The sequence below is a fragment of the Vanellus vanellus genome (genome assembly GCF_965231255.1).
Source record: "Vanellus vanellus genome assembly, chromosome: 8".
NCBI classification, from domain to species: Eukaryota; Metazoa; Chordata; class Aves; order Charadriiformes; family Charadriidae; genus Vanellus; species Vanellus vanellus.
Window position 1 is genome coordinate 9,230,704 of NC_138913.1, and position 13,696 is coordinate 9,244,399.

Consider the following 13,696-nt stretch of genomic DNA (forward strand, 5'->3'; position numbering starts at 1 on the left):
AAAACATTAATGAAATGTTTCCAGAGAGCCATGTATTAAAAATACTTCCTTGTTTGCGCAGATGTGTAAAGTTCTCTTAATAGCAGTGACTGACTACTGCCAATATCTTTTTGGCTTTTTAAAATAAAGTTCGTTCTTTTTAACATATCCCTCTTGCAGAGCTCTGATTGTAGTAGTAGGCATCATGTGCCTTAGTCCCAAAGCATTTAATCTGGATATGAAACTGACTTCCCAAGCTGGGAAACTGAGAAATCTTAAAACTCTTGTGGAGATGTTGCTGGTATTCATTGTTTAAATACCTGTGAGCTTATGTCACTTTCTTCTTTGGAAAGTTCATGTTAATTGCAAACATTATCTATTTAGGCAAATATTAGCCATTTCTTTCAGATGTAGTAAACACAAATTGCTGGTACCCTGACCTCCTTAGAGAAACAATTTGAGTTAACAGCTTGACAGGAAAAAGAGATGTACTGGCAACAAGCTTAATGTCTCAGTAGCCCCACTCTTGAAATCATGTTTTCGTGTTTGGACACACAACGTAGGGTTTGCAAAGCAGATGATTCTAACAGATATGCACAGAAATTATAAACATTTGATTAAACATGCTGAAGAACCGTTTGTCACAGTTTACCGTAGCTGTTTTTATACTTCAGGCTGAAGCATGCAGGACCTGATGACATACGTAGTCACAATGAATCATGTTTGTTTGCACTTCTTGAATGTAACTACGTTAGTGTCTCAAGTCATAATTGTTGCTTTGGGATTCAACCTGTAAATACAGACAAAAGTCCTATTCAACCAGAGTCTACAGCTAGAACAAGAATAAACCTACACTACTTAAGGTTTCAGAGAAATTTTGGTTTCTTTTTAACTTATATAAAGCAGTCAAATATGCTTATAAAATCAGTGATTGAGTCAACAGTATTGCTTCACATAGAAGGCTCAGTTTTCTGATGCACTTAGGTGTGATACATCTAAGTGATCTGTGACCTCTAGGGACCTGAAGCTTGATGGGAGCATGTAATGGGTGCTAAATGCTTTGCAGCTGAATAGTATCCCACTGTGTCACTCACTCATTTGGTGTGTGGGGTAAGCAGGACAGATTTGGGCTCCTGCTGTAGTAAATAAAGGTCTGTTGATAATCTTATGAGAAACTGGTGGTGCTTACCTTTCAGCAGGGTTATCATCTAAGGCTGAATAAATATTTAGTTAATCACCATTGACCATATCACAAACAAGTCTACTAGAGAGTAGTATTTCATTATTTCTGACTCTTGAAAAACCATAGTATTTTCCTGTTGTGATTATGGCTTGTGTAGGAGTAGGCAACTACTTCTACAGGGCAGGGTTTGTAAAGAACTGGATGTGTTTGCCTGCTATCTTGTTCCATGTGTCTTTGTATAGGACAATTTGCTAAGAACTGTGTGAATTTCAGCTGTTTATAGGGCAAGAGTATTTAGCTGCAGAATTGAAATTTTTCATTAAGGTAGCTGTACCTTTGTGTTAACAAACTTCCTTCTCTCAACAAATGGATTTAAACAGGGAGTTAAGAAATACCTCAGTAGGGAATGTGTTGTTGTTTTTTCAGTGGAGGAACTTAAACAAAGAAAACAAAACTACTTTCATGGCTTGTGCTGAGGCATGCTGTTGCTTACAAATGCCCTATCAAAAGTGAAGTTGCATCCCATCCTCTGCCAGTAAATAAAACATAACAATTTTTGCTAATGGAATTCAGTAAGTCCATGCAAACTAAACCCATAATTCTATAAATACTGTTTGTCTACAGAAGTCACTTAAGATAGAATAAATGAAAAGCTAATTTATAGTTGAATGATGGAACAGAAACTTCTGTTTTCCAGTTCATGGTTCTATGCTTAATATTAAAAATCTGCAAAGTTGCAAAAATATTGCTATCCACTGCTGCTCTAAAAATTCTTGTTTTTAAAACACTAGTTGCTTCCAGGGTCTGGAGTAATCTAGTACAGAAGAAACCCTTTTATCTCAAATTAAAGTTGCTGTCAGACTCCATCCTAAGAAATGTTATGTGGGAAGTATGCAATATGCTGTCAGACAGTTTGCGTTTGATGTCTTTTTCAGCTGCTTCTTGGTAAAGGAAGGGCTCACAGGGTGGATCTTTTGAGTAAAGATGGATCTAAATTTATAAACAGAAATGGGCCTCGTCGCAGTCAAATTTTCTTATGAACACACGTTTCTCTGTGCCATCCACCCAGAGGAGCTGGTTGGGTGTTACCCTCTTGATATTGCTGCTTGTGGTAGAGAGGCAAGTGTAGCGATGTGAGGACTGCGGTATCTCTGGTGTTTTACTGTGGTTCTTCCCCTGCCCTTCTAGGTATGGACAGTGGGGGAGGAAGTATTTCCTCTTTTTCAGTACAACTGGAGGTTCATCTTGCTGCAGCAGAGAGAGTTACTTCTAAAAGCCAAGGCGATGTGCCTGGGGGAGATCAGCACCAGGAAGGGCCCAGTATCTGAGTTACAGCTCTGTTACGCGGCTACTCGCGTTAGGTGACGATTCAGACTAGACCAGAGTGCAGAACACCTGGATTCGCTCTGCTCCTTGTCCTTGTCTGTGTGCCAGCACTTCCTGTTTTTAAAGATCCTGTTTGCTCTCTGGGTTCCAAATAACCCAGGAAGGCGGGAGGATGGGAAGAAACATGGAAAGAAAAGTAAACAGCATTCTTTAAGATTGAGTTTTATATTTTTATATATAATCAACATTTGTTGCTTATCTAACCTAGTTTCATGAAAGATACTCTAGAGTGATCTTTTGTTTGCATCGTCTTGCATGCAGAACATTTCTGCATGCAAAACCCAACATTGAAGCCCTTAATATTTGTAGCAAGGAGCAGAACGTGGTTTGTGGTGTGCCTTTATTTCACATCCTTTCTGATATTCACGTAAAAAATATGTCACCCATATAAAATAGAGTATTAAAGACAAATATGTAATCAGAGGAAAACCTTATTTCTATCGGCACAAACTCGCATGTTGCTCTGATTTGTTGCTGAACTTTAAGGCTTTTGATGTAAAGAGCTTGAAAAGATTTGAGTGCCACTCACTGAGCTTCAGGGCGCATACCTAGCTGTGGAGGAACAGCTCCAACCAGAGCAGAGCCAGGTGGGAGAGTCATTCTCATCCTGCTACACAGCAAGCCAAGCTAATCGTTGAAATAATGAGTAAGGAGATAGGTGTAGTATAAAGAGGAGATGCGTTGCTTTTCTAATTCTTTGTGGTGCTTTATGACTACTAGTAGTCTGTAAATAACAAGATCCTTTCCTTTGAGGTGAAGCTAGAAATGGAATTACTGAATGATTTTGGACTAAAAAGGAAGATTTAATTCCAGGCTTTCCTTTATTTAACAAAGAGGGGAAAAAAAATACTGCCTTTAACTGGAAGAAAATGTTCTAGGACAGACATTCTGCTCTTGGTATGTCATGGGATCCCTAGGGAAAAAGCACAATCGTAGTGGGAGTTGTAGAGGTCACCAGCAACTTGCAAATGTTGCTTTCTTGTGATCCTGTTTTCATGGCTCCCAGATAGCGAGTGGAGCTATAAACAATATGCCTGCATGGATGGGGGAGGGTGAGCACGGGGATTTGAAAATAAGAATACAACAAGGTCTTTTGGTTTTCTTGGAGGAAAAAACCAAACTCCAGCAATAGTAAATCTTTTAAACTGTTAATCTTGTTTTCGTTTCAGCTGTTTGATCCTACATTTTTTTCAGTAGCAGTTAACATACATATGTTACCTTTTGGACAGAACTTTAGAGTGAGTCCTTTTTTTTTTTTTTTTTTTTTTTCCAGGATGGCCTCACGATTAACTTTATTCATGGTATCTGAAAATCACTACAACCAGAATCCAAGAATATTACATTCTGAAACAAACAAACAAAATATCTGCATGTAAGATAACTTCAAAGAAAACAGCTTTGAAAAGTAGTCAATCCGTGTTCTCATATCAAACTAAACTGAAACTTCTTTTTACTAATTACCAGTTAGATTTTACACTCACAGGAAAGAATGATCTTGGTTTTCTGCTGTACTGCAATTCTACAGATGCTACCAATAATGTTAGTTTTTTGAGCTCTGTCTAGAACAAGGCAAAGGTACTCAGCCCTGTTTTTTTCAGGGGAGAAGAAGTAGGGAATTGCAAATAAAATTGGTAGTGTTTGGAAATACTTGCCTGATTCAGAAGGAAATGAAATGCGAAGAAGACATGTTTTTGTCGGTGTTAAATCCTTCTATTTGTTTGTTTCCCTTGAGCTGCTGTTTGTGATCAGATAAGCAATTCTGGGTATCTGTGCCTTTTCTGTGAAATAATAAGGATGAAAGTAATACGTAGGAAATATGAAGACATAACTGCAATACAGCAGTCTCCTGCTTTCTTTTCTAAACAAAGCAATATTGCTGCTGTTTAAATCTGTGTGTAATAATGTTTTCATAGAGGACAATTTCAGACATCTTTGTAGGAGTCTTCCTGGATTTTGGAAAAATGCCATCTTAGCAAACAGGAAGAACAAAAGGACAGTACTGAAAATATCTAGTGTGGGACAATCTTACTGTCACCACACAGCAAGTTTGGACAGCAGCAAAATTAGACAGACGACTCTGCCCAGTTTTCTTCATGGTGAGTTTTGGAGTGCCTGGTGTGTCTGAAAATGAGAATAAAACATTTTGGTCTTTAGAAAGTTTTAAATGTCTGGGACAAAGTGGAATATAGGTTTTGCATTCTGAAAACTGTTACTCTTGTCCCATGATTTTTTTAATTCTCCCACGCCTTTCCTCCCCCATAATTTTTGTTTCAGAGATTCCACAGAAGTTTAAAAAAGCTTATTTGTGGACATACCTGTACTGTCAGTTTGACAGAGAATCAAGAAAATCATATAACTTACACATGAGTGTGCAGTAAATCGGAATCTATAAGTGTAGTTGGATTGTTTAATGAGTAGAAAACTTCTTCTTAAGGCAATACTAAGTGTCTAGAGGAAAGTTCTACCTGGAAAAGAAATGAAATTAGACACAAATCCTAACGAGCAGCTCTTTGATACCAATAATACCACAAATTATTATAAAACATTGCTATGTCCTGCCTATGAAAGCAATGTAATGGAATTTGTCTTATGACTGGAAAAACCAATGGACTTCAATTAAAGTGTAGTAGTTTACTGAATGACTAATTCAATTTCAAATATGGACTGGTAAAATTGTATTGAGTGTTTAGTCTGTTGTTTTGAATTGATTTTGAAACACTAGCTGATGTTTATAGCAATGCAAAATTACTCAGTTCTCTCTCAATTACTGGAATCTGTACTTCTTTGCATAAGCATCCCATACTTTATACATTTAATACAGTATTACAGCACAGTACAATTCTGTTTCTTGCTTCCTTCTGTGCTTGCTAGATTTCTTGCTAGTTGGTACATCCTAGATGGAAGAATTTCATTCTTGCCAAACCTGAAGAGTAACTGTAGGTGCTTATGCTGATGGCAGACAGCTTTAACAATAAGTCTCCTAAAGTGAACAATTTATTTTTTTTTCTCCTAGACAGGCCCACAGACTTTCACAGTGGGTCTTTTCCTGCTTTACAAGACACATGTGTTACTGTTATGTGGAGCTCCCCTCTTTTGTAAATTATCCATGGGTACGTTCTCCAAAAGAGGGGAAAAAACCTTATCAGTTAACCATGTTCTTTTAATATGTATTTATATTTATACCTATATCATAATTGCCAAATATTGATATCTATGTGGATTTGGTAGAGTGTTTGTGAATCATCTCTAGACAGTGAAAATCAATTCACTTCATCTGATCTGTAAGCAGGTAGTCTGTAAAAATGAGTGTTCTCATAGCAAGGAAGGGTTCTCCACACTCTCTGATAGAAGAGCTCATGAAAGGTAATTTCATGTTTTTGTGATGTAGATTCCATCTGTGCTGAAGGATAACAGTCCTTACTTTTAGCAGGACACATAAAACTTAGATCAGTGATACTCCTGTTTGAGATTCTTCTGACAAAATGTTAATGTACAAAAAACACAGCGGAAAAAATACTTCCAGGGTGTCCTGCTGGGCTACAGATGCACGGGGCTTTTGTGTGTAAAAGTGTGGTGAAAACAGCTGCGGTAGCCTCAGATGTCTTTAGGGGAAAATATATGTGGGGTTTTGACTCAAGTTAATTTGTCCCAAGCTTAGTTTGCTTAAATTAAATAGAAAGTACTTTTTTTGAGTACGAATGTTAGCAACTAATATTAACTCTCCTGCAGTACAATTCTTAATGAATTTCTCCCTCACTGAGCTCTGTTCCACAAAGGGAAGGAATTCTTTTCAGAATTAGCAGCAAACTTCATGATGGTCTCATGTGAACCTTTTCAGAGTTAGCATATTTGTACGTCATCAAGAAGGCATTAGGAAAATAATTGTAGGCTGTAAGTTGTAATAAAATATTCAATAGAATGAAATTGAGTTAACCATGCCGCTGTAGTTCCACACAATTCAGTGCTGCGAGGTGACAAAACTGTTGTAGTTTACCAAAACCAAATTTTCTAAGCTTGGAATCTCTTATTCTAAATTAGGGACTATATCAGACTATAGCTAATTTCTATCCTATAAGAAAACAGATTATACAAATTAGTACTAATATGATAAGTGTATCTGGAAGCAAGTAGGAATCAGTATTTTGGGAGGTATGCCGTTTGACTTCCCTCTTTCTTCCTCCATGTATATTTATTATTTTTGAATGGAGTTTCAAAATTTGATCACTTCTAGGTCGGGTGCTCAGCAAAGTTAGTGATAGAGAATGTGCTGAATGGATAAGGAAGGCCATAATGAGTTGAAAAGAATGCAGTTTGACCAGTGGATGTCTTTGAGTTTGGCCTTTCTGACCATCTGTGGTATCCCAAAGCATTTGGCTGGGGAAAAAAGTTTGAGGTGTTTTTGGAAGGTCGGGGATTGCAGGTGTGATGGAGTGTTCGTTTGAAGTGTTTGTATGTACTCTCAGTTGGATTTAAATAACATCTCTCTAGAATTCTCTTAAAATTATGGTTCTTTTACTGTCGAAGAACATAATTAATTCTATTTATTCCAGGCAGCCTTCCAGATTTCAAAGTGTACACAGAAACACAAGCTGCCAACTATACTTCAAAACTGTTTCTGTTTACATTTTTGCTTTCCAAATCCAAACCCTGGAGGCGTGCTTACATGTGCAAGTAAAATGAATGTGCACACAGAATGACTATATGCACTGTTCCAGTACATGTCTGTATCGCAGTTTAAAACAAAAGCTGCTGTTTTGGTGCAGTTACTCTACAAAGAGTATAGATTTTGGGGTGTCCCTTTTGGACCACTTGCAAGTCTTTAAAAGAATGGTATTGAGTTGGCGTTTAGTGTTTGACATTTTTAAAAAGCCAAGGTTGACACTTATTTTGAAAAGATATCTTGTCTAAAAGGATTTAATGTGGATGTGTGTCCTCCAGCACTGCCTCTGTTTCTTTGTTAGCAATTATTGGTGAGGAGGGAGGAAAAACTTGCAGTGGAACGAACCACCATACTTGAAGCTGAACTTGCTCAGCACTGCTGCAGTCGTGCTCGCTCCCCTGTGCAGACCATGGCGTTTGTCTGACTCCGTGGTGATCCCAATAAGGCAGCTAAAACAAGAAAGGCAAAGTGAGTAGTTCTCTGCCACTGTAATCCATCTGACCCTGTAGCGAGCTGGCTCGGGGAGCACCAGCGCCAGCATGATGAAGAATGAGAACACACGCCTTGGGCAGGAGAAGATGGGCTCTTGCAACCATCAGTTCAGAGGAGCCTCAACAGAGTTGTGGAACCAAACTTAAAAGACTGCTGGTATAAACTCAGCCTTTGTTGTGAATGTTTAATTTGATTGTGGTCCATCTATATTATCATTGTTTGTATGTGTGGACAGAAAAGTTCTTACAACTGCATGTTCTTGTTTTGGTTTTTTTTTTTTTTTTTATGCTGGTATATGCCTTAACAGTAATGTTTTTCTGCCTATGCTTGTAATTAAGGAATGTAAATAAGCATGTGATTCACCAGTATGGAGAAGGGAGTCTTGTTCATGCTTTGCCTGATCAAAAAGATGCTATTTAACCTTCTGTGTATTTCTTTTTGTCTGTAAATTGAGGATAGTTATCGGGAATTCAAAGTTCTCCAAGTTACTCTAAATGGTGTTATTTGGGTTCATTCGTAATGTTTTGTAATTGGTAAGCTTTCCAAGTTTGGCTCTCTAAATACACTGTTAGTGTCCTTAGAACTTTCCAAGTCAGCATCCGCTCACAGAGACCCTTACAACAATGAGGAAAATAAAATAGCTTCTTTAAGCTCCTTTTAAAACAGTAGTTGGTTGCAAAAACCTTCTAAATATGCATGAGGTGTTAGTGGAAAAGAATTTTTCTAAACCTGCAGTGGCACTTTAGTACTTCTGTTGATATTTTTAAAAGCCTACAACTACAAAAGCAGGATTAAAAAAGACAACCCTATTGCTACTCAGAGTTTCTTAGGAAGCAGTGGATTTGGGAAAACATCGTTTTCATTCTAATGCGTCTTTTTAAGAACTGAAGTGTAGCAAAAGCGGGTACTGGATGTACTTGGAAGAAAACTTCAGAAAATAAGTACGAAGACATAGAAGTGCAGAAATGAGGATCATGATTTTATTTTTTAACATATATATTTTTATATATTTCTATATACATAAATAACATATATTTATATAATTATATTATATATAATATATAAAATATGTTAATTATATATTTTTTAAAAAAATTGCTGTGCAAAGGGCAAGCATAGCATTTATGGCTTTTCCACAGTGGGACCTTTCAGAAAGCTGATGAAACAGAAGAGATGTGAAGCTGTCGGTTTGGGGTTTTCTCTCTTTTTAAGAAAAGAAACTAAGATAGGGGGGCAGTCCTCAGAGGGTTCTTGACTTAAAAGTTGACTAAGAATGGCTTTAGAATAGTAGTAGCCTGATAGTTATCCTAGCCCTGTGCTTTCAGGACATTTGGTTGATGGAGGAGGCGTCTGTTGATATTACCCTCTCACAATGTACATGCTGAAGTTAATGAAATTCCGGGCTAAGTGTAAGTTATGCGTTATTCAAAATTTGCATAATGTACAATGGCCTTTGCAGTAACTTATTATTCTGCAGTGAGAGCTTAGGTCTATGGTATGTCGTTCAGTGAAAATGTCTTGCTGCTCAGTGACAGCCAGAAAAGCAACTTAGTAGGAAAGCAATAGAAAATACTCTGTCACTGTGTAAACGTGTGCTCAGTTTGGGCCTTGAATGTGGTGTGCAGGTATGGTTGTTCCCCTTCTGCATTGCAAAAAGGCCATGGTAAAGGTGGAAGAGATACAAAGAAGGTGACAGGGATTAATAAAAACGTAGAATGGCAGAGAAGGACTAGGTAATCTGGGACTATTATGGAAAAGAGGTAGTGGGAAGGACTTGATGGATCTCTGTAAAATTAAGCACAATGAATGCAAAGATAAGGAACTTTTTCATTACAAGAAGCCTAGGATATCAGGTGAAAGTAGCAGGCTTCAGAACAAAGAAAAGCAAGTATTTTGTAACATGGAATGTTCTTTGCTCTTGTCACAGGATGTCAGCAGTTTGTGTGTGCAAAACCTCCTGAACAAACTCAATAGTTCTTGATGGATTTCTTTTCTCAAATACATAAATATTGCCTCTGGTTAAGGAAATTAAAAATAGGTAGTGATTTGGAGAGTTTATTGATGAAGTATCACTGCGTGCCTGCCTAGTTCTTCTGCTCTTTGTTTGACATCTGTTCTTAGCCACTGGGCTATAAGACATCTCTCTGCTTGGTCCAGCTAGGTTTTTCTCGTACCTGCTCTAAGCTGGCATAAGGCAGCGCTGCTAGAAGGTCAGACGCGTGTTCCCCTCCTTTCTTTTGGCTTGGCAAAGACATTCATGTGGCTGCCAAAGGGAACTAGAACAGGGAAGTGATCCTAAATCAAACAAGCCCGACAAAAAAGTGTTAATGGAGCTCAGTTCTTCTGTCTCATTCATAGAAAAAGGGGTTTGTTGCTGGTGTAGGTAGCTTACACTGATCTAAAAACGCTAAGGCCAAGTTTTGTGTGTACCTGGATTCTTAAAATCAAGTTTAGAGGTTTTAGTAAATACTTGTAACTCTTATGTTAGTGGTGTTTGAATACTTAAAAGTTTTGTGATGAGAAAATGTTAAAAAAAAAAAAAATATTGAGGCATTGGTTTGGCTAAACTGAGCAGAGCTAATGGTTTGTCTCATCCAAATGATAAAAATGTTTCTCTTTCCAAAATAAAAATGTGAAGAACTGGGTTTGAGATTTGCTTAAAAATTGCTGTAATAATAATTTAAGTATTAGATATTTTCATTCCCCAAGCTATTTAAGTGTTATAATAATAAATTATAAACTTCAGATAAAAAAATTAATCCTCTTTTTAAAACCATATGTGTATTAGCATTTTTTCCAAACTAATGTAGTTCTGCTATTAACTGATTTATTTGAGTATATATTTACATCGAATACAAGTTCCTTTGACATCAGTTTTATCAAGTCTTTTTTGAATGTGAAATATAGCTGTGAATATTCATCTACAACTATAAGTGGCGTTTGAACAATTTTATCTGAAATTCCTTGTGACCTTTGTATTTTAAATTTTAATATTTAAATTTCTGGTTTTTACTTAGGTTTCCTCTTACGAATCACTGCTTGAAAACCTTCCAGTACAAAGTTCTCTAAAGACTTAAAAATGCCTCCACGACCATCATCTGGTGAACTATGGGGCATCCACTTGATGCCACCGAGGATCCTTGTGGAGTGTCTTCTCCCAAATGGAATGATAGTGACTCTAGAATGCCTCCGTGAGGCCACCTTACTAACTATTAAACATGAACTCTTTAAAGAAGCGAGAAAATACCCTCTCTATCAGCTCCTTCAAGATGAATCTTCTTACATTTTTGTAAGTGTTACACAAGAAGCAGAAAGAGAAGAATTTTTTGATGAAACACGGAGACTTTGTGACCTGCGACTATTTCAGCCTTTTCTAAAAGTCATTGAACCAGTAGGTAACAGAGAAGAAAAGATTCTTAATAGAGAAATAGGTGAGATTATCTTTATTTAAACATAGCTAATCTTTTTAACTGGCTTTTCCTCTTCAAAACGCAGAACAAAGTGAAATGCATTCTATCTGTCAGTTTGCATTTCATAACTTACAATTGTGGCATCAAATATCCAAAGATGCTGATCATAGTAAAGCCAACATTAGTTAACTGTGAACGGAACTTTTTTTTTGCTGTTTGGTTTCATTCAAATGTGAAGTATTTGTTTTGTACATAGTTGTATGTGCGTTAGAGGATATTTTTTTGTTTGTCTCTTATTAGCAGGATATCATATTATTACAGAGCAAAGTCTGTTCTGTTGTTTGGGAAGTCACTCTTAATTTGTTTTGAAGTTTACAGAATTGTAAATTCTGGATTTAACTACCAATATTAAACCACATTTGTGATAGCATGCATTTTAATACTTCTCTATCTTGCTTAGAAAGGAAAATTTCAGAAGTTAGGTGTTTTTTTTCCCCTCCCTTCCTACAAAAAGAACGTGGAGAGGGAAACAAAAACACCCGAGGTTGGAGTGGTAGAGGGAAGACAAATTGTAATGTTTTGTATCATCTCTGGAGTAGCTTATAATTTTCCATTATCCATTGAGAAAGCTCGGGGAGACTAGCATATGTTTCGTCATCTGGATTAAGTATCTAAATTCAGGCAGTACAAACATACCCACTCCCATTTAGTTGCTAACAGATGTATATTGCAGTGGTAGAGACTTGTCAACTGGAAATACTTGTTCTGGGGTGCTCCTAATTGTTAAATTATTTAATTGTTATGAATGCATCATAAGTAAACTACTTCTGTTTTGTAAAGCTTAACCTGTTCAGGACTTAGGGAGAACAGTGGTTAGCTAACCATGCAACAGGACAATTGAAAGGTCCCATTTGAGCATTCATGCATAAATAATTATTTATGCCAGTAATCTCATTAAAGTAAATGGAATTACATCTGAGACTGGGGACCTGAGAGAAATGGACTCTTATAACATGAATCTCTGCCAAACAGCTGAAGTTCAAATATCTCTTGGAGTGCTTGTCACATTTTTAAATGGCGTAGTTAATAAAAAAAAATTTGAATAGCTGTCATTCAGTTGTAAGCAAAATTGATTATGGTCCTAATAGCTACCAATAATCCTGCCAGGGTTTTAGGAAAGATCAGACATCACAGCTCCTCTGGTCCACTTAGGAAACTTTGTGGCGACTTCAAAGGAAGTTTATTACTGGTCCTTCTCCTATAGGAGGAGTGTTAACTGTGAGAGCGCTGATTGAAGGATTCCAGGGTCTTCAGTGAATGTACACCTGTTTTCTAACCTCTTTTGTGACTGCTGAGTGTATTTAACTTTAGAACTGTATTGTTCTTGAATGAAATAAAACAATTATGTATACAAGTAGAAGCCAGTGGTTAACACAAATATTTTAGGATGTTTTGCTTAAAGTATGCTTTTTCCATCACTGAGAAAATGAATCTTTAGCTTTAATTATCAGTTACAATTATTTCCTCATGCTTCTTCAATACTGTAGGTTTTGCTATTGGCATGCCTGTCTGTGAATTTGACATGGTTAAGGATCCAGAAGTACAAGACTTCAGAAGAAATATTCTTAATGTTTGTAAAGAAGCAGTGGATCTTCGAGATGCCAATGCACCGCATAGTAGAGCGTTATATGTCTGTCCTCCAAATGTAGAGTCTTCACCCGAGCTACCCAAACACATATACAATAAACTAGATAAAGGTAAGATAAATATTTACAGTAGAAACATAATGGGATTTTTTTCAGTGATTGAAATCAAGGAGCACAGCTGGTGATTTAGGTAAATCACTGCTTTATGTACTGTATTTAGTACAGTCTAGTGATATCTTTCACCTTAGGTTATTCAGAATAACTTTCTTGATAGAGTGTAGGAAGATAACATTTTAAATTGCATTGTTTTGCTATTCTAATAACTAAATCTTGAAATATAACCTGAATAGTCAGTAGTATTCATTAAAAAAAATTTCTTAACCTCAAGGAGTAAAAGTTTGAATTTACACTAGAGTCAAAAATAAAGTGAGTGCACATAGTTCCTTGCAGAAGTTATAAACCCTCTGTCAGTTTGGGCTGTGAACTTGTCTGCATCTTCTTTCAGTAGTGCTGCAAGCCGTTCTTCTTGGGGGGCGGTTGCTTGTTTTGAGTGGTTTTGGGGTTTTGTTTTTTTTTGTTTTGAAACTGTATTGAAAATGATAGGCCTAAGATTATTTTACATTTATTCTAGGGCAAATTATAGTGGTGATATGGGTAATAGTCTCACCAAACAATGATAAGCAGAAATACACCTTAAAAATCAATCATGACTGTGTGCCTGAGCAAGTTATTGCTGAAGCAATTAGGAAGAAAACACGAAGTATGTTGCTGTCATCTGAACAACTGAAACTTTGCGTCTTGGAGTACCAGGGCAAATACATTTTAAAAGTGTGTGGCTGTGATGAATACTTGCTAGAAAAATATCCACTGAGCCAGTATAAGGTGAGTAACATAATGGATTTATTTTGAAGTACACTAAAACATTCCAAATTTACGAGGG

General features: G+C 36.8%; 1 protein-coding gene across 1 annotated transcript in view; it reads left to right on the forward strand.

Annotated features, from left to right (window-relative positions):
* PIK3CA (phosphatidylinositol-4,5-bisphosphate 3-kinase catalytic subunit alpha) overlaps positions 1–13,696 on the forward strand; it is a 42,899-nt gene that overhangs the window by 7,225 nt on the left and 21,978 nt on the right. Inside the window, exons 2-4 of the mRNA XM_082487459.1 lie at positions 10,718–11,131; positions 12,658–12,867; positions 13,388–13,638. Of these exons, the coding sequence (XP_082343585.1) occupies positions 10,780–11,131; positions 12,658–12,867; positions 13,388–13,638 (813 nt within the window). The 5' untranslated portion in view covers positions 10,718–10,779. The remainder of the gene's footprint in view (positions 1–10,717; positions 11,132–12,657; positions 12,868–13,387; positions 13,639–13,696) is intronic.